The sequence below is a fragment of the Panthera tigris genome, chromosome D1, assembly GCF_018350195.1.
Source record: "Panthera tigris isolate Pti1 chromosome D1, P.tigris_Pti1_mat1.1, whole genome shotgun sequence".
In the NCBI taxonomy this organism is placed as follows: Eukaryota; Metazoa; Chordata; class Mammalia; order Carnivora; family Felidae; genus Panthera; species Panthera tigris.
The window spans coordinates 25860203-25887774 of NC_056669.1; the positions used below are offsets into that span (position 1 = coordinate 25860203).

The window sequence follows — 27572 nt, forward strand, 5'->3', positions numbered from 1 at the left end:
GTGCTATATTACATTGACTGATTTTGATATGTTGAACCATCCTGGATTTGTGTTTGTGTTGATGAAAGCTTCTGGAGATGGATAGTGGTGATTTTACATAACAATGTGAATGCACTTAATGCCAATGAATTGTATAAAATGGTTGAAATGGCTAAAAAACAAAAAACACAGAAAACTCACCACTATCTATTCCATCTTCCCACAGGCATTAGTCTCCCAGCAGTATTAAATTTAAAATGCAAAATTAAAAATGTATAAAATGTGGTATGTAGCCATAGGTTGGAACATTATTTAATGATAAAAACAATTAAGTACGGATACATGCTATGCTTTACATGGACTTTGAAAACATGCTAAGTGAAAAAAGCCAGTCCCCAAAAGATGACATAGTATATGATACCATGTATACAAAATTTCCAGAAGAGGCAAATCCCTGGAGACAGAAAGTAGATTACCAGGGTTAGGGGCAGAAGTGTCAGGGAGGGGAGGGCTCACAGGTTGAGGAGGGAATGGGAATGATTGATAATGAGCACACGATTTCTTTTGGAATAATAAAAATGTTCTAAAATTAGACTGTGGCAATGGTTGCACACACTGTGAATATACCAAAAACCAGTGAATTGTATACTTTAAGTCGATGAATTATATGGTATATGCATTCTATCTCAATAAATGTGTTTTAAAAGTAGATTTTTAAAGGTGAAAAATCAATAGAATTTCAATAATCAATAGTATCTAATTTTAAAATGAACCTGAAAAAATATTCCATTCATGTTAACAATAAAAACTGTGTCACCTAAAAATAATCCAAACAGATTTAAAAATTCAGCATGATAAACACAGTAACTATCCTCAATTAACCTATAGATTTAAGTGCAATTCTTATCAAAATATCAATAGTTTAGGCGCCAGAGTGGCTCAATCAGTTAAACATCCAACTTTGGCTCAGGTCATGACCTCATGGTTGAGTTCGAGCCTCTGCTGTTAGCATGGTTCCACTTGAATCCTTTGTCCCCTTCTCTCTGCCCTTCCCCCACTTGGGCGAGTGTGCTCTCGAACATAAACATTTAAAATATGTATATATTTAAAAAAATCAATAAAAATAAATTCAATAATAAAATAATAAAAAATATAAATTAAAGGTTAAAAGATAAAATAAATAAAAAATTAAAAGTTGCAATAGTTTGATTTTTTCCTCCCAGGATTTTTCAAGGGAAATGCAAAATGTATATGGGAAAACAATGAGTTAAAAAGAACCAAGACAACTTTGATTAAGTCAAGAGTCTTACCCTACTGGATATCAAGATTTATTGTGAAGCTACAATTCAGTGTCTCTCTGTAGGTACTTGTTTTTCATCTCATCAAGAGATAGGGCGTCCCTCTCCAGTTCTGAATTTATGTTGCACTTGGACTGTTTGAACCAAAAAAATGTGGAAAAAAACAATGTTCCAGAACTTCCAAGACTAGTCATTAAAAAGTCTAACCATCTCTGCTTTCTTACTGTAAGCCTCCAAACCTTGATGTCAAAGGACCATAGTACACTACTAAAGAGTTCACAGAAAAACCCTTGATGGATGAAACACCATGTGGACAGAGAGACGACATGAAGAATCACTGGGGTACTAGATATCCAGCCCCAGCCACTGTCACCACATGACAATTGCATAAGAGAATCCAAGTAAGACCAACAGAGAATTTCCCACCTATGTCAACCCAAGGAATCAAGAATCATAAAACATGACAAAAGCATTGTCATGTTATGTCTCTAAGTTTTTGAGGTGACTCATACAGTAAGAAGTAACAGTAACCTATTAATTAAGAGGGATACTTATCCCAGCACAAGGATAGAGCATGGACCAATGGATCACAGAAGATAGCCAGATAACTAACACATATATTTGGACATTGATATATGACCAATTAGGACTTAAAAATTACTGGGGAAAAGAATTACTATTTACTCAATGTACTAAGATAACTAGAAAAAAAAAAAAAAATAGATCCCTACCTTATACCATAGTCAATGAGTAACTCCAGGTAAATTAAATGCCTAAATATGAAAAGCAATACATAAAATAATACAAATAAAAGTAAAAAAATTAATAATGGAGATAGAGGAAAATGCTTTTATGCCCACAGGGCAGGGAAGAATTTCTTAGCTAAAACACAAAAGGGTCAAAACAAAAGACTGATAAAACTGACTACTAATCACAAAAGGTACACCATAAACCAAGTGAAAAGATGAGTCACAAACTGGTATAAAAATATTTATAACATGCATTTGACAGATTTTTAACCATAATACATAATGAAAAAATGAGATACACATACACCTATCTTAGCATCTTGACAAGTACCTGGAATTTTAGTGAGGATCACTGAATATTTGATGAATGACTGAATAAACAAATTGTCTCACTGGAATAGAGTACTCATTTCCATAACTGAATTCACTACCTTTCCTTACAGATCCTCTCCTTCCTCCTGAATTCCTTAAGTAAAAAAATAGCATAACCATTCATCTAGTTGACCAACCTAATCATCCTAGATTTCTCTACTACTCTTCCTCTCCACACATCCTGTCTTTTTAGATTCCCATTGTCAAGATCTAACTTCAAACTCCAATTCCTTAATCTCCCCTGTCTCCCAAAACTTGTCTCTCACACCTGTCCCTTTTTCCCCATTCTCCACTGCTACTGCCCTGGCTCTAGGCCTCGAAGGATCTGGTCTACTTGACTGTAGAATGGATGATTACTATAGTTTTCTAAACCGCTGTCTATCCATTTCTCATTATACACAAACCATGGTACTCTCTTCTCAAAATCCTGCAATACCTTCTCTGTTCCTAATAAGAAAATAATTTAAACGTAAAGTCCAAATACCATAGAGGAGCCCTGAAGGAAGGTCATTTCTCCACGTATCTTCTAAGTCATGTCTTCCCACAATCATTCTACTCCATCCATTCCCTTCCCTTCCAGGTATCTTTGTTTATGTTATTTTCCTTGCCTAAATGTTCCGTCACTTCTGCATATCTAAAATCTATTTAATCTTCAATAAAGTCTTTTTTAAATGCCACAGGAATAACCTCTCTCACCTCTGAATACCTATAAGAACTCTTACAACATGCATTACATTTTTCTTATCTTTCTATGTTTACTAGTATATTGCTTGTTACCCCTAAGGGAAGAATCTCTTACCTATTTCATCAGTGATATTCATATAAGTATCTAGCACATACAAGGTTTTTCAGTAAAACCATTTGGAATTGTGGGTTTTAAGACATCTTATGCACTAATCTGAACATCAGTGTGTTTATACAGTACCTGAACCACATGTATACTAAGAGTATACACTATGAAAAAATTAGGCAACATTTATTTGCCTGGAGAAACTTACAACGTGAATGTGATGATTTAAATTATGTTTACTTCTTCAAGTTAATGATATGTCAATCCTTTGTTTATAAGGAATGGAAAACAGAATTTCTAAGTCCCATACTCCTGGATTCTTTACAAATCTATTTTTGGAGTTATTTTTCCTATATTGAATTCACTTTTCTATCACCATGGAAACCAATCTGCAATTAGTGTTGTTAGAATATTTAAAAATACAACTCTATTCAGAAAGCATTCAAATGTTCAGAAAAGTCTTTTCTTTGCATGGAGGGTGGGAATTATTAGAGTAAGACAGGGTAAAAATCACCCCACCTACATAAAAAAATTATTCATCAAAGTCTAATCAACAGCTTGCAAATGGGGCACATGAAGACTTCTTGTATTCATCTTTTATAGAACTATTATGGTTGTAATTTCACTGTGTCATACCTATACAATTTATAAACATTTTCCTTCACCTCTGTAGCCTGTAGTAGATGTGGAAAACAGAAAATAATTTGTTGCGCAATATTATGTGCTCTACTCACACCTATTGTCAACATCCTAATATGCAATATGGAAAATACTACTTCAAAACTACTGAGCTGGGATATGCCAAGTGGACAAATAACTCTATGTTAGAGTTTTATCTTAGGTGGGTAATAAGTGAAATAAGTTCTAAGTTTAGCACATAAGGCAAAAATCAGTAACAGACAAAACTGTTCTTCAAATTTCTCAGGAAAAACTAGAGACCTAAATGCATCTTAATAAACCTAACAATCTGTTTCTCCTTCCAGATTGGAATACAGCACTGTTCCCTCAGCTAAGTACCAGATATAGTAACTGGTTTGCTCATCTTTATTTTTTTTTGAGATTTTATTCAAATTCCAGTTAGTTAACATACAGTGTCATATTAGTTTCAGGTGTGCAATATAGTCATTCAACACTTCCATGCAACACCTGGTGCTCATCACAACACACTCCTTAATCACCATCACCTATTTCCCCCAACCTCCCTCCAATCCCCTGCCTCTGGTAACCATCAGTTTGTTCTCTATAGTTACCAGCCTGCTTCTTGGTCTCCTCTTTCTCTCCCTTCCTTTTTCCCTTTGCTCATTTGATTTGTTTCTTAAGTTCCACATATGAGTGAAATCATGCGGCATTTGTCTTTCTCTTACTGACTTCTTTCACTTAGCATAATACTCCCCAGCTCCAACCAAGTCATTGCAAATGACAAGATTTCATTCTTTTTTATGGCTGAATAATATTCGTGTGTGTGTGTGTGTGTGTGTGTATCACATCTTCCTTATCCATTCATCAGTCTTTACCAGAATCACCCTCAGTTCAAGATACTGAAAGCAGCACTGATAACTCACTATGTGAATTTTTCATTTCAAATCCTCCCCTTAAATGATAATGATTTCACAGCATAAGAACAGGTACTAGTATGGAACGTGCAAAACAGTAGGGCTGAAAGTTCTACTTGCTTTGGTTTGAGGAAAAATAAATTCTTTGGTGGAGTGGCAACAGTAAAATTATAAAATTTTAATAGCTTTGGTTTCAAAAGGCTATGCCCACACCTTATGTACTTTTACATAAGTATATTTTAACTAGAAATATATACTAGTCTGGAAACTATACATAGTGTTGACAAGATGAGGGAACTAACCTTTTCATTAGTTTAATTCATTTTTATTAATAACTGAAAGTCCCTCAGATAAGTACCAAAACTTGTTGCTGGTACATATCTCTATAAACATTAATGCTTACATTTAGATAAACTCTTTCTTCTTATTATTATTTTACAGAAACGGACAGTGCAAGTGGGGGAGAGGGGCAGAGGGAGAGAGACAGAGAATCCTCAAGCAGGCTCCATGCTTAGCAAAGAGCCCAGTGAGGAGCTCAATCCAAGACCTGAGCCAAAATCAAGAGTCGGACACTCAACCAGCCGAGCCACCCAGGCAGGCACCCCTAGATAAATTCTTACTCACGAAGAAAAACCCAGTCTGTTTCCTAAAAGACACCACACTTAGTTAATAATCAACTGAACTGGTAAATACCAGATATTTAAAATATACCAGGTTATTTTTTAAATTTTTTTAATGTTTATTTATTTTTGAGAGAGAGAGAGAAAGACAGAGCATGAGCAGAGGAGGGGCAGAGAGAGAGGGAGACACAGAATCTGAAGCAGGCTCCAGGTCTAAGCTGTCAGCATAGGGCCTGACACGGGGCTCAAACCCGTGAACCAGGAGATCATGACCTGAGCTTAAGTCGGATGCTTAGCCAACTGAGTCATCCAGGAGCCCCTATACCAAGTATTTAAAATACTGGAATCGAAAATGTAGAATCCATATGTATGATACCTTACCCATTAACAATCTATTAACAAAGGATTCTCAATTTCTATTCAAAGGGGGAAAATGCAATGATGTGTTTTCTCTGGTTTACTTTATAGTTATCTTTAAACCCTAAACGTTCTAAATACATTACAATTTCAATATTCTAATCCATAGATTTAATTCTTTCTGAAACTGAAGCTAAATTTTTAAGTTAATTACAATTACTGAAAATTCATGTTATTTGAACTTACTCTCTTCATTTCACAATTTTATATAAGGTTAGGAGGGGTTTTTTTTTTAATTTTTAAAGTTTATTTATTTATTTTGAGAGAGAGTGCAAGCAGGAGAGGGTCAGAGAGAAGGAAAGACAGAATCCCAAGCAGGTCCCACACCATCAGCATCGAGCCCAATGCAGGGCCTGAACTCACAAACTGTGAGATTCTGGACTGAGCTGAGATCAAGAGTTGAACGATAACCAACTACACCACCCAGGTGTCCCATAAGGTTAGTTTCTGTGTTAAAAGGTATATTACAGGGGTGCTTGGGTGGCTTAGTCGGTTAAACATCCAATTCTTGATTTCAGCTCACAGATTGTGGGATCAAGCCTCGCGTCAGGCTCTGTGCAGACAGTGCACAGCCTGCTTGGGATTCTCTCTCTCTCCCTCTGCCCCCCTCCCTCACGTGCACACACACACACTCTCTCTCTCTCTAAAGTTCTTTAAAATTTGAGCAATCTGGTTTGTTTTTTAGTTATCACCTCACTTACTTCCCACAGAACTCTGTAATATATATTTGAAATAGACATATTTATTCCTATTTTACCGATGAGGAAACTGAGGACCAGAGAAATTAAGGAGTTTACATGAGATCACACAGGTTACACTGCACTACTATGCATCATACTTTTTTTACCTTCAACTACATTAAAGATGTAGGATATTTCAAATCTGTGGTTTGTTCCTTCTTATTAAAACAGGAGTCTTGTCATTTTATCCTTTCCTAGCACTTTTGGAACAGAATGACTGTATGGCCTTGACTTAAACACAGGCTGTACCAGTTACCAAAGCTGTGATCTTGGGTAAGTTCTTAAAACTTTTTTTTACTTCAATTCCCTCATCTGAATCTACTGTGAAGAGTAAATGAGACAACATACAAAGAGTATTTAGCATGATGTCTGGCTCACAAAAAGCATTCAATAAATACTGGCCCGTATTTTTATTATAATTCTGATTAATTCATTTAAAATGAAATTTCAGGAGGGGGAGCTTATTTTATATTACTTGTCAACATTGTTACACTCAGGTCAAACTTTACTACCTCTTTCCGTATTTCTCAATATCAAGGCAAGAATGCACCTGATAATACAAGGCCGTAGTAGCACTTGCGAGTTCCCTGCACAGAAGCTTTAGTAGAGAATGCCTGAGACATGGGTATGCAATTCCATACTTTCCGAATGCCGTATTTCAGGTAAAACCTGAGCTCTTGCATTCAGGTTCATTTAACGGAATGCCTCGTTTTATATAAAATCAGATAAAAAGAAACATTAATTCACAGCTTCTGATAACCAAATGATATAAGAAAATGTAAACCACACATACCCATTTGAGTATCCTCTACACTAGATGGCAGTACCACATAAAGCAAACAGGAAGAGATTAATTCCTCAAGTGGGTAAATGAGAATAAAGGGATTGTATCTTTGCATATTACAAGAGATTTTTTCCTTGTTACTGAAAAATACTTCACGAAATGTGATAAATCTTTGTGTTTGGACAGCACAGTTGATACAACAGGGAGAAATGCAATTAGGATAATAAATTTACAGAACTTAAAGCTACATGTAGCTTTACCTAAAACAAGAACCCATTTCTAAAACTTATTTATCTTCATCTTCTTTTTTTTTTTTTTTGACATTTCAATTGCTCTAAACAAAACATAATACGACACTTATGTGCCAAAACCTGCAACATTCATTCAAAGTACTATTTAGGTGGAAAATGTCCAAACTTCAATGCGCTTATTTAAAAACCAATGGCTGAAAATGAATAAAATATCAACAATACCTACAGAATTATATTTCTCTAAAGAAAAGCATATACAGAATAATATTAATATCTGACAAAGTTGATTTATGATAATACTAGTTTTCCACCATCAAATAGGTGCATGCATACTGGTTATTCACAACTCTTTTCCAGGGAAAAATATAAGGAACTAAACTTTGAATTCAAGAAACAAGAAATATGACAAAATAACAAACCCAAAAAAATGTGGAATAGAAAAAAAATAGGCTTAGGAATTAATAGTAAGAAAGGAAGGAAGAGTGTGAGGGAGGAAAGGAATAAAGGAAGAATGGAGAAAGGAAGGAAGAAAGAAAGAAGGAAGCAAAAAAAGAGAGACAGGAGAAGGGAGGGAGGGAGCCTCGAACTGATCAAACCATAAGCTTGTTTCTTAACAAGACCAAACTTTAAGAATACCTTGTGTACAACATATACTCATAAATTTGAAAACCTACATCAAATGTACATTTTTCTAAGAAAATATAAATGCTAAAAATTGGCCTAACAAGACACAAAAGAACCTGTCTAGACCAATAATCAAATCATAAATTAAAATGGTAATTAAGGATTAGGCCCTTGAGGCCAAAAAAGGCTTTAATAGGAAAATTCTACTAAACCTTCAAAAAACTGATAATTTCCACTCCTACAAACTTCCTGGGTATTGATTTTTAAAATGAGATATGGCAGTGAAGTTCCCCAAAACTCAGGCTACTGGACAAGTACAATATATAGATCAACATCACTAAAAAACATAGACACAAAAATCATCAACTCTTAATGGAGTAAAAAATGGAATTTATTTTTAAAATATTTAAGCTGGGGCACCTGGGTGCTCAGTCGGTTAAGTGACCGACTTTGGCTCAGGTCATGATCTCATGGTTCATGGGTTTGAGCCCTACATCGGGCTCTGTGCTGACAGCCTGGAGCCTGCTTTGGATTCTGTATCTCCCTCTCTCTCTGCCCTTCCCCCATTCTCATTCTCTCTCTCTCTCTCTCAAAAATAAATGTTAAAAAAATATTTAAAAATTTAAGCCAGTAGAGTGTGTCCCAAAAACATAAAGACATTTCAACAATCTGTTTTTATGACCAGAGTAATTCTTTGTACTAATTTTTAAAGACCACTCATTCATACTCTATAAAAGTAGACTAAAGGAAGAACATGACATGATAAACACCCTCTGTTGCCCCTGTGTTATTATATCCTTTTTCCTCTTTACCTTGTCACACCCCCGTTCATTTAAATCAGAGCTCACAGTTCATCTACAACATATTAGCTAGAAGATTAAGGGAAACAAGGCGAAGATTGGCTGACAATCTCCCTAGTGGTCAAGACAGCATGACACAATGAGAACATACCACCAGCTGGCCACACCCATTACACACTACCAGGATAATTTCTCCTCAACATGGCAGTGCCACCTTACACCACAAGTTACAACTGAAGATACTGGACTGAGACTTCAACAGGAAAGTCAGATAATTTGGCTACAGTCTACTAAAAATGACTTGAAATAGGATTTGAACACATCCATGCAATCTAAAGCATATGTCTTACCAATCTACCAGAAAAAATACACATGGGCTTGAGAATTATTTCATCTGGTACAAATTATATCAGAAACAAAGGAATGTCTGGGGATGCTCGATGTCTACTCTGCTCTCAAAAGGTAGAACACATGATTTAAGAACCACCCTATCTTTCAGAATGAGGGAGAAACTTTTCTAAGACATTCCATTTTACAAAAAAACATGTATGAGAAAAAAATCACACCACTCTGCTCTAAGCTTCAAACATAGAAATCATTTTTCTATTGCCAAAGCATTCTTTCAAGAAATATAAACATTACATTTTCCTACAAGTTCTTCCAATTTATTTTATACTTACGTCTACATTTTTTTCTTACAAAAACAGTATGCTCTGTTGAAACTCTTTAATTTATCAATATAACAAGAATATTGTTTCCACTTCAGTAAATATTCTACATGATTTTAAGTAAGTACATAGACTTTCCCCGTACGAATAATCCATAGTTTATGTAACCCATTCTGATTTCTGAGCATTTATATTACTTCTTACTTTTTATTATAAATGATGATGAGATGAATACATGGATAATCTTTTGAGACTTGGTCTTTATTTATCATGCCCTCGTCTCTACTAAAAGAACTTCTACTCTCCTTTAAAATATCACCAAATGTCATCACCTCTGCATAGCATTTTCTGATGCTTCAAAAAGTTAATTTATCAGTATTTACTGAATATATATGTATGCATAAATAAATGAAGACATGAAATTAACTTCAAGGTAACATATCTTGATTCTAATGTATGTTAGAATTATCCTTTAATATTTCAGTCTTCCCATTTAAGTTTAAACATTTCAAAAGAATGAATACTGTTGTCCTATTTTTTTTTCCTTCCAACATACAGTATGGTGTCTGGAATACTGCCAATACACAATAAGTGTTTGTTAAATGACAGACTCCTCAGCATATCTAACAGGAAACATCACAAAGATATATCTTCAAGAGCACTACTGAGCCCCCTAATACTGAAAGATTGTGCTGAGTTCTACAGAAATAAAAAGTGTGACATATCAGCCCAAAGAGTTTATAACTGGGAATACCAAAAAATAAATAAAAATAAATAAAAGTGCAAATGGTGGATGATGTAAAAATATACAACTTGCATAAATCAGCACATTTCAAAAATAAACTTAGCAATAACTGTCAACTTTCTAAATGTATATACCCTTGACCCAACAAATCATCTAATAGGATTTTAATGCATATACTCACATCAATAAAACCTAGAACATCCATCAATAGGGAACAAATCAAATAAATTATGGTATAATAACAAAAAGAAATGAAATATAGCTGAAATAATCAGCTAAATCCAAATCTCTGAAAAAATATATCCAAGATGTCATTTCAAGTAAAAAAGCAACTTTCAAGGCAGTATGTATAGTAGCAAACTATCTGTATTTTTAAAAAGTTATAGACAGCTGGATACAAGGTTATGGCTAGAGAAATACGGAGATATTGCTATGTATTTTATAAAGAATTCTAGACAGGCACATAATAGTTAACAGGAGAGCGCGTAAAGGGAATTTTCACTCGTGTTTATAAATGTCATCATTCATTATACTTGATATATATATATATACACACACACACTCATAAAGAATATATTCTTTTTTTCAATGTTTATTTATTTTTGAGAGAAAGACACACACACAGAGTGCGAGCGGGCGAGGGGCAGACAGAGAGGGAGACACAGAATCAGAAGCAGGCTCCAGGCTCCGGGCTGTCAGCACAGAGCCCAACGCAGGGCTCGAACTCACAAACAGCCAGATCATGACCTGAGCCAAAGTGGGAGGCTTACCTGACTGAGCCACCGAGGTACCCCAAGAATACATTCTTATCATGTAAGGGGAATATTTAAATGTTGAAAAACCCAAAATATTTTAAAAAGTATTTTTGAAGCATATTTTATTTTTTAAACATAAATTCATTTACCCATACATTCAACAAATATTCACCAAATGATTTTTATGTGTCAGGCACTGTTCTAGATGCTGAGGTAGAAAAAAATAGAATAAATAATAATAGTTCACATGCCAGAGAGTGGCGTTACAGAGAAAAATAAATTATGGGAGAGATGGGGAATGTTGGTGACCAGGAGTTGCAATTTTATGTAGAGAAAGTACACTCTTTCTGAGAAGGTAACTTTTCAGCAAGTATTTAAAGAAGGGAAGGTAGTAAGTTACATGGTTATCCAGCGAGAAGAGTTTTCCAAGTAGAGGAAACAAAAAAGTCCAAAGGTCGTAAGAAGGGAGCTGTATCCTGGGGGAAGAGCAACGGTGGCCAGAACACTTGTGTCTTAGGGAAGGAGAAATAAATGAAGTAAGAGATGAGGTCAGACACGTTGAGGGCAGATCTGGTAAATCCTTTTCAGAAATTTTAAGAAATTTGACTTTTTACCATGAAGAATACAAGAAGTAACTGGAGTGGTTTTGAAAAAGTGACATGATCTGACTTATATTTAAAAGACTCCCCCTTGCAGTTGTGCCAAACAAGGTTATTGAATTAATGGCCCCACAATGACGACAGCAGGTAGGAGAGAAAGAGGTGAGTGTAGTCAGATCCTGTGTTTATTTTAAAGAAAGAGCCAAGAATTTTGCCGATGGACTTGGATTAGAGACGTCCAAGATGGTTCAGAGGTTTCGTCTAGCCTCAGGAACTGGAAACATAGGTTTTAGAAACATAGGTTTACTATTTACCGACATGGACAGGACAGCAAGAGGAGCAGGTTTGAGGGGAGACTGCTAAATGTGCGACGCTGACAAGTCATCCAAGTGAAGTTGCAATGCAGTCAGCTAGATAGACAATGCTAGAATTCAAAGGAGAGACCGTGAGCATTTCCTCTGTATGTTATATGATAATAAAATTACTGGCCCAGTAATTTCTATCTCAATTATTTTATAAGCGACTGTGTCTTCAAGTCTCCATAAAATTGAAAATCTGAATTTGCAACATCAGATCAAAAAAACTTATTTTCATTTTATCACTGAAAGTCTAGAAGTTAAACATAATTTTCTCTGGATTTAAAAAATTTAGAGCTCAGTGACATCTTCTAGGATACTACGGCCTACTGCAGTCACATATTTTTAATATGTGAGGAAAAGAAAGAGCTACAAATACAAGAAATCCAGAAGTCTAAGAGAAATTCCTCAGATCAGAGTGAAAAAAAGTAGGTATGCAAACGACAGAATGTCCCACATTTGGGACATACTAAAAAGCAACAATGGAGTCAACTGGCAGTCTGAATAACCTACTGGGATATACAGAGCTACCAAGCATAAGGCTGATGACCTATTCCAATCACATTTAATAAAGTTTTCATACTTATTTTCTCCTCAGAACATACTGTCAATCTGATATTAAAAATAAGTAAAGAGGGGTGCCTACATGGCTCAGTCGGTTAAGTGTCTGACTCTTGATTTCGGCTCATGTCATGATCTCACAGTCGTGAGATCCAGCCCCACGTCAAGCTCCACATGCAGTGTGTAGCCTGCTTAAGATTCTCTCTCTCCCTCTCCCTCTGCTCCTCTCTACCACTCATGCTCACTCTATCTCACTCTTAAAAAAATTAAAAAATTAAAAAATTTATAAGAAAAAATAAGGAAGGATTCTAGGAAAATGGTAGAGTAGGAAAGCACTAGTAATCTCCCATCTAGGCAACAGATATGCTGGCAGAATCTGTCTGATATAATTATTTTGTAATTCCGGAGTCTGTGGAAGACTTGCAACTTCCAGGGAAAAGCTAGGATAGTAAATTGCAGCTCATTTCAGTCTATTTCGGCTCTCGAACACAGTAGGAGCTACCCAGCCCCTCAGCATCCGAGGCAACTGTGCAGGAACTACATCTTGTGAGCAGCTTGTGAACAGCTTGGGGGAGACTGAGGAGGCAAAAAGACCTCTTCCTATAAATATCAAAGGGTCTGTGCTCTGGTCCCTAATTGCTGTTTCTGATCTCAGAGATGCAAGTAATTAGATGGATGGACATTGTTGTTACACCTCCCCATACTGTTACAAGCATCTACCAGCTGATGCCACTTCTAAGAAATTTAAAAGGCCTGTACTCTTTCCTCCTTCATTTTTCTGTTTCCCCCCTGAGAAGCCAGACATTAGACCAGATCATTAGAAAGGAACTGCATATATGCAAAAAATTAGAAAGTGACCAATTATGACCAGGGAAAGGCACAGGCTCAAGAAGACCTTAAAACAAGTGTCTTAAAGGTGCCAAAAAAACTAAAGAAATATACAGAGAATGCCAAGAAAGTGATGTATGAACAACATGAACAAAATAGAAATATTAACAAAGAGACATAAGATCTAAAAAGGCACTATGGGGGGCACCTCGCTGGCTCAGTCGGTGGAGTGTGTGACTCTTGATCTCAGGGTCATGACTTCAAGCCCCATGTTGGGTGTAGAGATTACTTAAAATTTTTTTTTAACATTTATTTATTTTTGAGAGACAGAACATGAGCAGGGGAGAGGCAGAGAGAGGGTGAGACACAGAACCCGAAGCAGGCTCCAGGCTCCAAGCTATCAGCACAGAGCCTAATGTGGGGCTCGAACTTACAAACCATGAGATCATGACCTGAGCCGAAGTCAGATGCTTAACCGAACTGACTGAGCCACCCAGGCACCCCTGTAGAGACTACTTAAAAAAAAAAGAATTAAAAAGTATTGTGGCTTTAAAGTAGAATCACTACAATTCTCATTTCATAAGAGAAAATTAAGGGGAAATCTGAACACACAGAAGAAACAGTCAGCCAACTTGAAGATATGACAATGGGAATTACTGATCTGAAGAACAGAATCAAGAGTGAAGACATGTGAACAGAGTCTCAGGAAGCTATGTGACACCATGAAAGAACATAACAGAACTATGGGAGTCCATCCCGTATACATTATGAAAGTCTCGGAATGAAAACAGAGAGACAAAGGAGCAGAGATAATATGTGAAGAAATAATGGCTGAAACTTCCCAAATTTGATTAAAGACATGAATATAAACATCCAAGAAGCTAATAACCTCCAAATAAGATGAACTCAAAGAGACTCACACTGACACACATTATAGTCAAACTTTCTAAAGCCAAATACGGGAAGACCCCATTTTATTGTGCTTCACAGATACTGTGATTTTTACGAATTGAAGGTTTGTGGCAACCCTGCATTAAGTAAGTCTTTTGGTGCCATTTTTGGAAGAGCATTAGCTCATTTTGTGTCTCTGGGTCACATTTTGTTAATTCATGCAATATTTCAAAATTTTACATTATTATTACATTCGTTATGGTGATCTCTGATCCATGATTAAGACCTGTTGAGGGGTGCCTGGGCGGCCCAGTTGCCTGAGCATTTGACTCTTGATTTCAGCTTGGGTCGTGAGATCAAGCCCTGTGTCAGACTCCATGCTGAGTGTAGAGCCTACTTAAAATATTCTCTCTCTTTCTACCCCACCACCCCATCCCTGCTCATGCACTCTCTCCAAAAAAAAAAAAAACAAAAAAACAAACAAAAAAAAAACCTGTTGAAATTTCAGATGATGGTTAGCATTTTTAGCAATAAAGTAGTTTATACACTAGGAAACAAAAAATTCATCTGACTTACTTTATTGCAATAATCATTTTATTGTGGTGGTCTGAGACCAAGCCTGCAATATTTGTGAGGTATACCTGTACAATGACAGAATCTTAAAAGCAGCAAGAGAGAAGCAACTAGTCACATACGAGGGTTCCTCAATAAGATTATCAGATTTCTTACCAGAAACTTTGGAGACCAGAAGGCAGTAGTCCAATATATTCAAATTACAAACAGAATGAAAGTGTCAACCAAGAATACTATCTCCAGCAAAACCATCCTTCAAAAGTGAGAGACAAATTAAGACATTCCCAGTTAAACAAAAGCCGAGGAAGCACCCTGTCAATAGACCCAGTCTGCAAGGAGGGCTAAAAGGAGTCCTGCAAGCTGAAGTGAAAAGACACTTGACAGTAATTCGACCTCAGTAAAGGTGAATACATGTGCAATTATAAAAACCAGTTATCACTGTAACAATGGTTTGTAACTATGGGTCTTTTCTACATGATTTAAGAGACTAATAGTTTTTCTTTAAATTTTACACATAAAAGCTAGTATTGTGCTTATTACTACACACTTTGTTTTCAATATAGTTTAAGAGGCATTAAAAGAATTATTAGTTTATGTTTCTGGACACACGATACATAAAGATGTAATTGTAAGATATTTAAAACCAAAAAGGATGCAGAATTTTTGTATGTTATTGCAGTTAAACTGGTACAATTTCAAATTAGAGTATTGTAACTTTAGGATGTTAAATGTAATCCCATGGTAACAACAAAGAAAACAGCTATACAATATACGCAAAAAGAATTGAGAAAAGAATTTAAACATTTCACTACAAAAAAAAATCCAATTAAATCAGCATACATTGTATTACAGAAAGAAATCTATAATACATACAGAAAAAGAAAAAGATAGTAAACTGACAGAAATAAGTCCTCCCTTTTCAGTAATTAAATAGAATTGATTAAACTCTATCATCAAAAAACAGAGATGGCAGCCAAAGCAATCTTGAAGCTGGAGGCATCACAATCCCAGATTTCAAGGTATACTACTACAAAGCTGTAGTAATCAAAACAGTATGGCACTGGAACAAAAATAGCCACAAATAGACAACCCAGAAATACACCTACACTTTTATGGCCAATTAATCTATGACAAAGGAGACAATAAATGGAAAACTGAATAGCCACATATGAAAGAGTGAAACTGGACCACTTTCTTATATCATACACAAAAATAAACTCAAAATGGATTAAAGACCTAAACGTGAAACCTGAAATCATAAAACTAGAAGAAAATAATGGGCAGCGATTTCTTTGACATAGGCCTTAGCAACAATTTTCTAGATATCTACTCAGGCAAGGGAAACAAAAGCGAAAACAAACTATTGGGACTACACCAAAATAAAAAGCTTTTGCACAGCAAAGGAAACAATCAACAAAACAAAAGGGCACTTACTGAATGGAAGAAGGTATTTGCAAAGGATACATCCAGTAAAGGATTAACACCCAAAGTACATAAAGAATTTATACAACTTAACACCAAAACAGTAACTAATCAATTACAAAATGGGCAGACCTGAATAGACATTTTTCCAAAAAAGACATATAGATGGCAAACAGACACATAAAAGATGCTCAACATCACTAATGATGCCACTCAAATGAGTGAAATGCAACTCAAAACTACAATGACCTATTACGTTACACCTGTCAGAATAGCTAGAATCAAAAAGACAAGAAGTAACAATGGTTGGTGAGAATATGGGAAAAAAGGAACATTTATATACTGTTAGTGGGAATGCAAACTGATGCAGCCACTGTGGAAAACAGTGCAGGGGCTCTTCAAAAAATTAAAAATAGAAATACCATATGATCCAGTAATTCCACTACTGTGTATTTATCCAAAGAAAACAAAAACACTAATTCAAAAAGATACATGTAACCCTATGTCAATTGCAGCATTATTTACAATAGCCAAGATATGGAAGCAACCCAAGTGTCCATCAACAGATGAATAAAGATGTGGTAGTATATATACACACATGCATACCTACATACATACATACATTCAATGGAATATCATCAGTCATAAAAAGAATGAGATCTTGCCATTTGCAAAAATATGGATGGACCTAGAGGGTGTTATGCTAAGTGAAATAAGTCACACAGAGAAAGGCAAATACCATGTCATTTCACTTATGTGTGGAATCTAAAAACCAAAAGAAATGAACAAACAGACTCTTAAATATAGAGAACAAACTGGTGGTTGCCAGAGGGGAGGATGTAGATGGGAGGATGGGTGAAATAGATAAAGGCTATTAAGAAGTACAAACTTTCAGTTATAAAATAAATACTTCAAACAAAAAGTACAGCATAGGAAATATAGTCAATCATGTTATAATAAGGTTGTTGGGTGAACAGAAGGTGACTACACTTACTGTGGTGAACATTGAGTGATTGTTTAACCAACATGTTGGACACCTGAAACTAACATAACACTGTATGTTAATTATACTTCAATTAAAAATGATAGATATAAAAGGCTAAATTAAAAAAAATACATTCCACCAATATGCTCACTTTAGATCAAAAGACACAAATAGGTTATATAGATAAGTCCTAAAACTCAAATCAAAAAAAAAAAAAAAAAAAAACAAACAAACAAATCAATTCAAAAATGGGCAAAGCATTTGAATATAGACATCTTTCCAAAGGAGATACACGAATGGACAATAAACACATGAAAAAATGTTCAACATCACTAATCATGAGTGAAATGAAAATTTCAATTTACTCATCAGTATGGAAAAATACTCCAAGATACCAAATAAATGGTTACCCAGAACTTTGTGGCTTACAAGTATTTGATTCTAAGTATATAATGGTGATATTTTGTGTATCTCTATTGCCCCATCACACCATTGACTATCCATGCTCTCTTTACTATTAGAAATGGAGTCATTACGGGGCTCCTGGGTGGCTCAGTCAGTTAAGAATCCGACTTCGGCTCAGGTCATGATCTCACAGTTCGTGAATTCAAGCCCCGTGTCGGGCTCTGTGCTGACAGCTCAGACCCTTGAGCCTGCTTCAGATTTTGTCTCTCTCTCTCTCTCTCTCTCTCTCTGCCCCTCCCCTACTCATGCTCTCTCTCTCTCTCTCTCTCTCAAAATAAATAAACAATGAAAAAATATATTTAAAAAAATGGAGTCATGAGTGTCTTTAAATCTAATCAGATTGGAGAAACAGGAATCAACGGGTGGCAATGGGAGTGGGACCACTCAATATTACTCATAGGGACTCACTAGCAAAATTTATGCTTCCTGTCCCTACCATCATATATTCTCTGCTAACCTAGAAGTCTTAGTTCCAAAAGGAGGAATGCTTCCACCAGAAGACAAAACAACGATTCCACTGACTTGGAAGTAAGCCTGCCACCCAGCCACTTTGGGCTCCTAATGCTTCTAACTCAGCAGGCAAAGAAGGGAGTTTTGGTGTTAGCTGGGATGACTGATCCTGACTACCCAGGGGAAATTGGACTGCTACTCTACAACAGAGGTAAAAATAAAAATAAAAATAAAAATAAAAACAAATACATCTGGAATATTGAAGCTCCCTTAGAGCATCCCTTGGTATCACATGCCCTGCCACTGAACTGAATGGGAAATTAGCAGAACCCAATTCAGGCAGGGCTATTAATGGCCAGACCCAAAATGAAGGTATGGGTCACCCAACCAGGGAAAGAACCACAATCAACTGAGATTACTGCTTAGGGCAAAGGGAATACAGAACGAGAAGCAGAAGAAAGTAGTTATAATACCAGCTACAACCACATGACCAGCTACAGAAGCCAGCACAATAATTGCCATGAGTATTACCTTCTTATTTTACTCTGGAAGTGCGTGTGTGCGTGTGTGTGTGTGTGTGTGTGTGTGTGTGTGTGTGTGTGTCATAGCAAACATCTTTGGTTTCTTTTCTCTTGTTACTTTAAAGATTTATATCATGGTACTTAATATATTTTAACTTTTCATCATAGTATTTAAGTTGCAGGATGCCAAGAAGAGTAAACATTACTCAAGGCCTTTGTATTCTCTTCTGGGAAAATGGTCAAAATGTTTTTGGTTGTATAAAAAACAGTTGATCATGCTGTTAGGCGAAGCAGGACCCTATTATTGTCTTTATTAGAGATTAAGTACAGTTTAAGGAATGCCTAGTTGGCAGAGTGGACTGTGATTGTTAATTTTATACATTAACTTCAGATCAAACATTATTCCAAATAATTCTGTGAAGTTATTTTTTAAACGCAGATTACTCTCCATGATGTGGGTGGGCCTCATCCAATCCACTGAAACTCTTTAACAGAAAAAGAAACCGACCTCCCCTGAAGAGGTATCTCAGCCAGCAGACTGTGCTTGCACTCAAACTGCAACCTGAACCATTCCCTCGGTTTTCAGCCTATCCTGAGATTTTTCAACTTAACCAAGTCTCCACAATCACAGGAGCCAACTCTTTAAAAATAAATCTCTCTCTCTCTCTCTCTCTCTCTCTCTCTTTATACACACACACACACACACACACACACACACACACACAAACGCGTTGGTTCTGTATCACTGGAGAACTCTAATATAATCATATTTTAAAACAATAATAAAACAGACTTTCAGAAATGATTGGTGGGTACCATAGTAAAATACTGAAATAACAGACCACCAATGATCCATACAACTAGAGGGACAATGCACTGCACAAGAGAAGGCCATTAGCACTCCACTCCAGGGCTATGGTTAATATCCATTCTGTCTGGTTGTCATACCAGGGATTTTTAATATCACTCTTTTTCACACTATAAATATAAATTCCAAGCAACCTCAACGTTCAAGTCAAAATTATGAAACTTATACAAAAAGGAAAAGGACAATAATTTCATAACTTCAGGGCAGGAGAGAACATCTTAAATGTGACAGGAAAAGTACAAGTCAGGCTTATGCATATATACAACTACATAAAATGCATAAAATAAAGAATAAAATAAATGATACCTGTACAATGAGAGCAGCATAAAGAGAGTCAAATAACATGCCACAATGTGGGAGAAAGTGTTTTTATTACACATGCAAAAACAATAAAGGACTGGATGCAACATGAAAGAACACCCAAAATATGTAAAGCATTCCCATGGTTGAGTAAGAAAAATATAAGCAAATCTGTAAAACAAAATGAACAAAAGATCTGATCTAGAGTTTTAAAAAAACAGAAATCTCAAATGCCCAACAAATATTTGAAAAGATGTTCAACTGCATTACAAATCAGGAGACTACAAATACATACAGTGAGAGAGAATTACATCCTCATCAGATGAGTAAAAATTAACAAGTAGCAAACAACCAAGAGTTCCCAAGGATGCAGAACAGCAACTGACATTTACTGTTTATGAAAGTATACATTTGTCAACCACTTTTGGAAGTAGCTTGGCTTTACTCAGCAAAGCTGGACATGTGGGTATTGTAGAACTCTGAAATTCTACTGTGAGAAACTCCTGCATATGTGCGTGAGGATTTGTGCACAACAACGTTCACAGACAGCAAAAACTTACAACCCAAATTTCAAACAAACAAACGAAAAAGAAGACAAATTACTTGTAACATAATGCATGCTATCGATTAATATACAGTAGTGAACAAATTGAACCAACTACAACTACATACATCTACAGGGATCAATTTCACAATGGTAAATGAAAGCAGAAAGAATACATTCAATAATGAAGCCCACCCAGGTTTGATATTTCAACCTACCCCTGATCCTTCTTATCCTGTTCTACTTTTTTACCATAGCTCTTGGCCATCCTCTGTGCGCTTTAAGAATGGGTATTCAGATGGGGTGCCTGGGTGGCTCAGTCGGTTAAGCGTCCGACTTTGGCTCAGGACATGATCTCACGGCTCGTGGATTCAAGCCCCATGGAGGGCTCTGTGCTGACAGCTCAGAGCCTGGAGCCTGCTTTGGATTTTGTGTCTTCCTCTCTCTCTGTCCCTCCCCTGCTTGTGCTCTGTCTCTGTCTCTCAAAAATAAATGTTAAAAAAAAAATTAAAAAAATTAAGAAAAGAATGGGTATCCGGTTTTTGTTGTGGTTGTTGCTCACTGATATAGCCAAAGCACCTAAAACAGTGCCTGGTACGCTGTACTTGCTCAGTAAGTATTTGCTGAATGGATTAGAATAATTCTAAGTACATAAAGTTCAAAAATAGGCAAACTAAACACCCATACTGATTAGGAATGCATACAGATAATAAAACAAAAAATTATAACAAATACTATAAAAGTCATGGTAGAAGTAATCTTTAGGGTAGAGAAGGCAAGTGCAACATAGGAGGGACACCTAGGTAATTTCTCTCTTAGCCTGGGCTTTAAAATATACATTATATATATATATATATATATATATATATATATATATATGTATGTATGTAACATATATGTATACATGCACATGCTCTATAAACATATATACTTACACACACAATATACCTAAAAGTAAGAAAAAAATACTAAAAAATAAAATAAAATAATAAAACTCTATTAGCACATCTGCCCCGTACTCCACTTCACTCCAACTCTCATTTAATCATCATTACTATGACCCAATGTTAGTCAGGGAACAACTAGAATACTTCATGCTATAAAACAATAGCGAATTATAAGGAGTCTAATAGAAGTTCTAAGATTATAGTGATTCGATTACACTATTTCCACCTAAAATAGGAGTTATAGGGCATCAAGTATTTGCCAACAGAAGGAAATAAAAGTTTTCCCATCAACCAACAAGACATCAATAGAAAAAACTACTTCTAAGTGTCACCTCTCATATATAGATAAAAATAGAGACCAAGAAAAAAATACAGATATAGATATATCTTAATTCAGTATATAGGAAATATTTCAAATATACCTGTATGCTGCCAAACTCAACGTTCTCATAATGGAAATGTGCACATTCAGCCATCTTCGGAAAGTGACCTTTAGTGAAGGGTAACCTGAAGTACATGAAATAACTAAGTGAGACGCAAGATACTGAAACAGTCAGAATAACTAAGCCCAAGGGAAAAATAAAATGTGTTGAAGAGCTCTTGCAAGCAAAACTATTTAATAAGCGCATGCGCATGAGCACACAAATAGCCACACAAACCTTCCCAGAAATACAGTGGATCAAATGAAAATTACATTCAGTGCACAGGTCAAAAACAAAAACAACAGAAAAAATTAAAAAGCACCACTACACTCTCCTAATCTTGACCCAAGGCAATGTCCGTAGAAAATCTATGTTTTCAGTGAATGTTATAAAAACTGTGAAGAGCCAACTTCTGATCAGAAGCAGCATTCCCGATGAAATATACAACCAGATTTTACCTGTGAATGTTGTCGCAGCCCATCAGTCCTGGATTGGTGGGTCTGGATGCAGAATGAATATTTTTATCTTTGTCTTTTCTCTATTTACAACGAAAACATAGCTATCTAACACTCTACTGGGTGAAAAGATGGTTTTTCTGGTTTTTGTTCTTTAATGCCAACTTCATGGGATGGGGAAGGAGGTAGGTAAGGCTTCAGTGGGAAAGTATGAAATGGTTTTTCGGTTAAAGACTGAAATGGATACCTTCAGACATTTGACATAAGAGCCAACTACCGGCATCAAATTCAGGCTTTCTCAAAGGCAGAGCTGAGATACAGCAATCTCATAACTCAAATGACAAAGCTGATTTTTCTAAATGAATGAGAACATGTATTAAGGGCACTGAGACAGACACACTTGGATTGTTCCCATTGAACAAATGCACCCTAACAGACAATGACATAAAGCTGTTGCGAGGACAAAATTAAAATCTATTTTTAAACAAGCAGATAATCTTCAGACCTATTCCACTAATTGTTGAGTCATAATTTAGGCTTATAGTATAATTTAATGTGTGGACAGTAAGAGCATATTTACCAAGAAATCTAAATAAAAGTTGTAAGAGAACTAAAAAACTGACTGTCATTTATACAAATTCACTGAAAACCCACTGTAAAATCATACTCACTTTTTCACCTGTTTAACCTTCATACTGGCTGTGCTGCCACATGTCTTAAGACCAAGATCTCCAGGAATCTCTGGGACATCTGCTCCTCTTGCCTTAAAAAAAATAATAAACAAATAAAAACAAAGGATTTAGGACTATTCCTTTAATATAAATATTTTAAAAAGCAGATCATAATTTTAACGGTTCTGCTGACTCTGTACCCACAGCAATGCATACTGATTTAATAATCTTTTCTTAAAATTGTAACTCACTTGAGTTTTAATTACTAAGAATAAGAAAAAAAATATTCACCTAATTTAAAAACTGTACTGCATAAGGAAAAATTTTCTGTGAATCTTAAGAATTATCATACTCTTACAATCAAGTTTCAAAAGCAGCTATTATATCATCTGTCTCAACACAAACTAAAATCTCCCCTAGGGAACTGGAAAAAAAAATAACCTAGCTTACAATGATTAAGAAAAGTTGAAATGGCAATCTGAACATAATCAGGAGATCACAACATGCATTTTTCACACCAAGATCTGAAGGTGACATGTATGTCATACTTCCAGTTTAACCCTTGGTCTGCCAGTTTTCACAGTCATGATTTCTTAATTCTAGTGGCACATTCAGCTGCATCATTTTAAAGCCAGAAACTGGAAAATCAAATGGTTCTCCATATTCTGGACAAAATAAACAGCAAATCCAAATACCTATCGTAAAGAAACAAATTTACAATATATCATCTATGATTTATAACAGAAAAATTGAGTTATTAGAGCCAGTGCCACAGGATGCAATAATATGGGATGAGCAGTTACAATGAATTAAGAAGAGACTCACAAAGAAGATGTGTATACTCAGCCATAAAAAAGAATGAAATCCTGCCACCGGCAACAACATGGATGGACCTTGAAGGCATTGTGTTATGTGAAATAAGTCAGAGAAAGACAAATACCATATGATCTCACTTACATGTAAAATCTAAAAAATGAAACCAACAAAAACCAAGTTCATAGATACAGAGAACAGACTGGTTGTTTGGGGTGCTGAGGCAAGGGGTAACTCTAGCTCTAGATTTTAAAAATTTGGTGACGTTGATCATGTAAACAACAACTCAGATTGAGGGTATTTATCCTAGATGAATACTATATAACTTAAAAATTATGAGTGAACAACATACTTCTAAGGACAAAAAAGAAAATATGGTATTTTCCTCTAGTCATTCATTCAACTGAAAAGACTTTATCACACGGTCTTTTGCAACAACAACCTAGATCACCTTATTTTGCTAAAATAATGTGCAACAATATTCTTTCATTTTTTATGAAGTTTGTGCATCAAAATTTACTTGACATAAAGAGGTTTGCTGTGCTTAAGTTCTTATTAAAATTTCTAATAAAGTGGGTTTTCACTATTCTGTAAATTATTCATTAACAGACTTAAAAATATAAAAGTAAAAAAGAGTAACTGGACATAGTTGGTAAATGGTGATGATTTTATCTGGTAGACTGAAACCTAAAATATTAACTCAATTTTGAATATAGGCTCTCTGTGCTAGAAAGGCCATCATCCCCTAACACACATCAAAGGAGCATTTTTAGCAATAAAATATTTCTTAAATTAAGGTAAGAATATTATTTTTTTAGACATAATGCTATTGTGCACTTAATGCACAGTACAGTAAAAGAGTGCAGTACAGTGTAAACATAGCTTTTACATGCACTGGGAAATGAAAAAATTCATTTGACTCGCGTTATTGCAATATTCACTTTACTGCAATTGTCTGGGGCCAAACCAGCAATATCTCCAAGGTATGCCTGTATTAGACACAGCAGAAGAAAAGATCAGTGAACTTAAAGAAACAGCAAGATAACTATCCACAAACAATTTTTATTTGGTTTTTAGTTTGTGTGTGTGAGAGAAAAAGACAGGAAAAAAAGTCTCAGTGACATATAGAACAATATAAAGCCATTTAACATACATGTAATGGATGGTAAATAAAGGAGAGTAAAATGCCTTCCCTTGGGATGGTGGGAGGGGGGTTAAGGAGAAGAAGAATAGAAAAAACAATTGAAAAAATAATTGATAAAAAAAATTATAAATTTTATGACGATTATAAACACACTGATCCAGAAAACTCCATAAATTCAGAGTCTGATAAACACATAGAAAATTACACAGGGCATATCATAATCAGATGGCTGAAAAGCGCTGATAAAGATAAAATCGGAGTAGCTGCCAAAGGAAAAAAAAAGAATACACATCACATTCACAGGAATAAACAGAAGAAAACCAAAATTTGGACTGAGTACTTTCAGTTGCTTTTTTAAACAACTGTCAACATAGAATTCTATATCCAGCAAAATTTATTTCAAAAAAAGAATGTGAGGTTTCCAGCCTTTTCCAGTGTTTACGGTAAAAACTCTAAAGATAACAAAATGAAATAAAATATACACATGCAACTACCTAAGAGCTCTAAAAATTTTAATGACAGCAGGTAGATTTGGAAACAAAGTCAAAACTTGCAGAGTGGCTAATGTAGCGGCAGTGTGCTTCCTGGCTTTTCCCATGTTACCTCCTAGACTGACCCAAGGACAGGCTAATCAGGATGTGAGTAACAGGCAGAGTCAGCAAAACTCTTAGAGAAGTCCAACTTTCTGGCCAAAAGATGTGAACACTGCCCCTTGTGGGGAAAAGGGCAGAGAGATTGTTTTTTTCCCCTTTTATCTCTTCCAACCTGGCCCAAGGACAGACCTGAGGGTACCACTTCAGTTGTAGAGTGAAAACCCATTCTTCTAAATAGAAAAACAATGAAAAAGGACTCTTATATAAAGATTGTGGAGATAATCCTTGTTATTTTTTTTCTTTTTTCTCTCACTATTTACACCTAACAGTAGCTCAGTCAGAAAAAAATGTGTATTATACCAGAGGCTAAAGCTCTTGGAGAATTCCACCCTTCCAATCAGAGAAACCAGGGAAAGCATCCTTTGAGAACAGTGTGTGCAAAATCCCTAACAAAAGTAAGAGTACAGCAAAGACTATAAAACTGAACTGATGCTAAAACCACCACCTAAAGAATAAAGAAGTCCAGAGAGAAAGTTCAATCTGAATCCAACCAGGCTGAAGTCTGATAAGACAAAAAAAAAAAAAAAGAAAAAAGAAAAAAGTCAGCACTCTATACAGGACACTAGTGGAGTCAGTCTCACAACACAATATTCAAAATATCCATGACACAATCCAAAATTGCTAGATACACCACAACCAGTAAAATATGAGCAATTTCCAAAGGAAAAGACAATCAAGAAAGGCCAAATGTGAAATGAAACAGATGTTGGACTTATCAAAGACTTTAAAACACATATATTACAATAAACACACTGCATTAGATATTGAAACCAATGGAAAGACAAAAATTCCTTGATGAAAAATGTAAAAAAAGATCAAATAAAAATTTCAACATGGAAAAATATAGTATCTGAAATAAGAAAATACTGACTTGGCTCAACAGCAGAATAGAAACGATAGAGGAAAAGAGTCAGTGAACCAACAACCTAACAATAGACTAAAAGAAATTAATTATGTACTCTGAAGGACAATATTCAAAATTGTTTTAAAAGACTGAAAAATACAGGGGTGCCTGGGTGGCTCAGTCAGTTAAGCGTCTGACTTCGGCTCAGGTCATAATCTCATGATTTGTGGGTTCAAGCCCGGCATTGGGCCCTGTGCTGACAGCTCAGAGCCTGGAGCCTACTTCTGATTCTGTGTCTCCCTCTCTCTGCCCCTACCCCACTTGTTCTCTCTCTCTCTCTCTCTCTCTCTCTCTCAGGAATAAATAAACATTAGAAAAAAATTATTAAAGACCTGAAAAATATGAACAGACTCACAGATACCCATGGAAGAGAAATATGGTCACAGAAAACAAAAATTTTGATGTAATAATTCATGAAAACATAACAAATTTGTTGAAAGATACATATTTACAGATTCAAGATCAGCAAAAATAAAACAGAATAAAATCAAAGAAAACCACAAAACAATCCATCATAATCAAGCTGTTGATAACCTATATAAAATAAGTATCCTGACAGCCACCAGAGAAAAAAGACATACTACATTACATAGAGAGAAATTAGGATTTAAATGACTGGATTTCTCATTAGAAACTAAGAAGACCAAAGGATAGTGGAACCACATTTATAAAATGCTGAAAGAACGCTCAATCCGGAAAACTATATCAAGTGAAAATATCCTTCAGAAATGACATAAAAATAAGATCGTACTCAGATTTTCAAAAATTGAGAGTATTTGTTACCAGTAGATGGATTCTACAAGAAATACTAAAGAAAGCTCTTCATATAGAAGGAAAATGGCATCAGAATAAAACATGGACCTTCTGGTAAAAAGGGAGAGCAAAAGAAATAATAAATAATTAGGTAAATGTAATAGATCACTAATCTCCTCTTAAGTTCTTTAAAATATATGTGCCAATTGAAAGCAAAAATTGTAATAACACTGATGAATGTAAATGTAATACTTACAGAAACTAGAATAATAAAGGGAAAAGATAAAGGGAACTACTGGTGG

General features: G+C 35.4%; 1 protein-coding gene across 2 annotated transcripts in view; it reads right to left on the reverse strand.

Moving 5' to 3' along the window:
- Positions 1–27572, reverse strand: part of ARHGAP32 (Rho GTPase activating protein 32) — a 198412-nt gene that overhangs the window by 135223 nt on the left and 35617 nt on the right. Inside the window, exons 3-5 of one of the 2 annotated variants that reach the window (XM_007082691.3) lie at positions 23004–23095; positions 22336–22377; positions 21878–21962 (exon numbers count right to left, since the gene is read on the reverse strand). In XM_007082691.3, the coding sequence (XP_007082753.3) occupies positions 21878–21962; positions 22336–22377; positions 23004–23095 (219 nt within the window). The remainder of the gene's footprint in view (positions 1–21877; positions 21963–22335; positions 22378–23003; positions 23096–27572) is intronic. The other variant, XM_042957832.1, reaches the window with a different exon arrangement.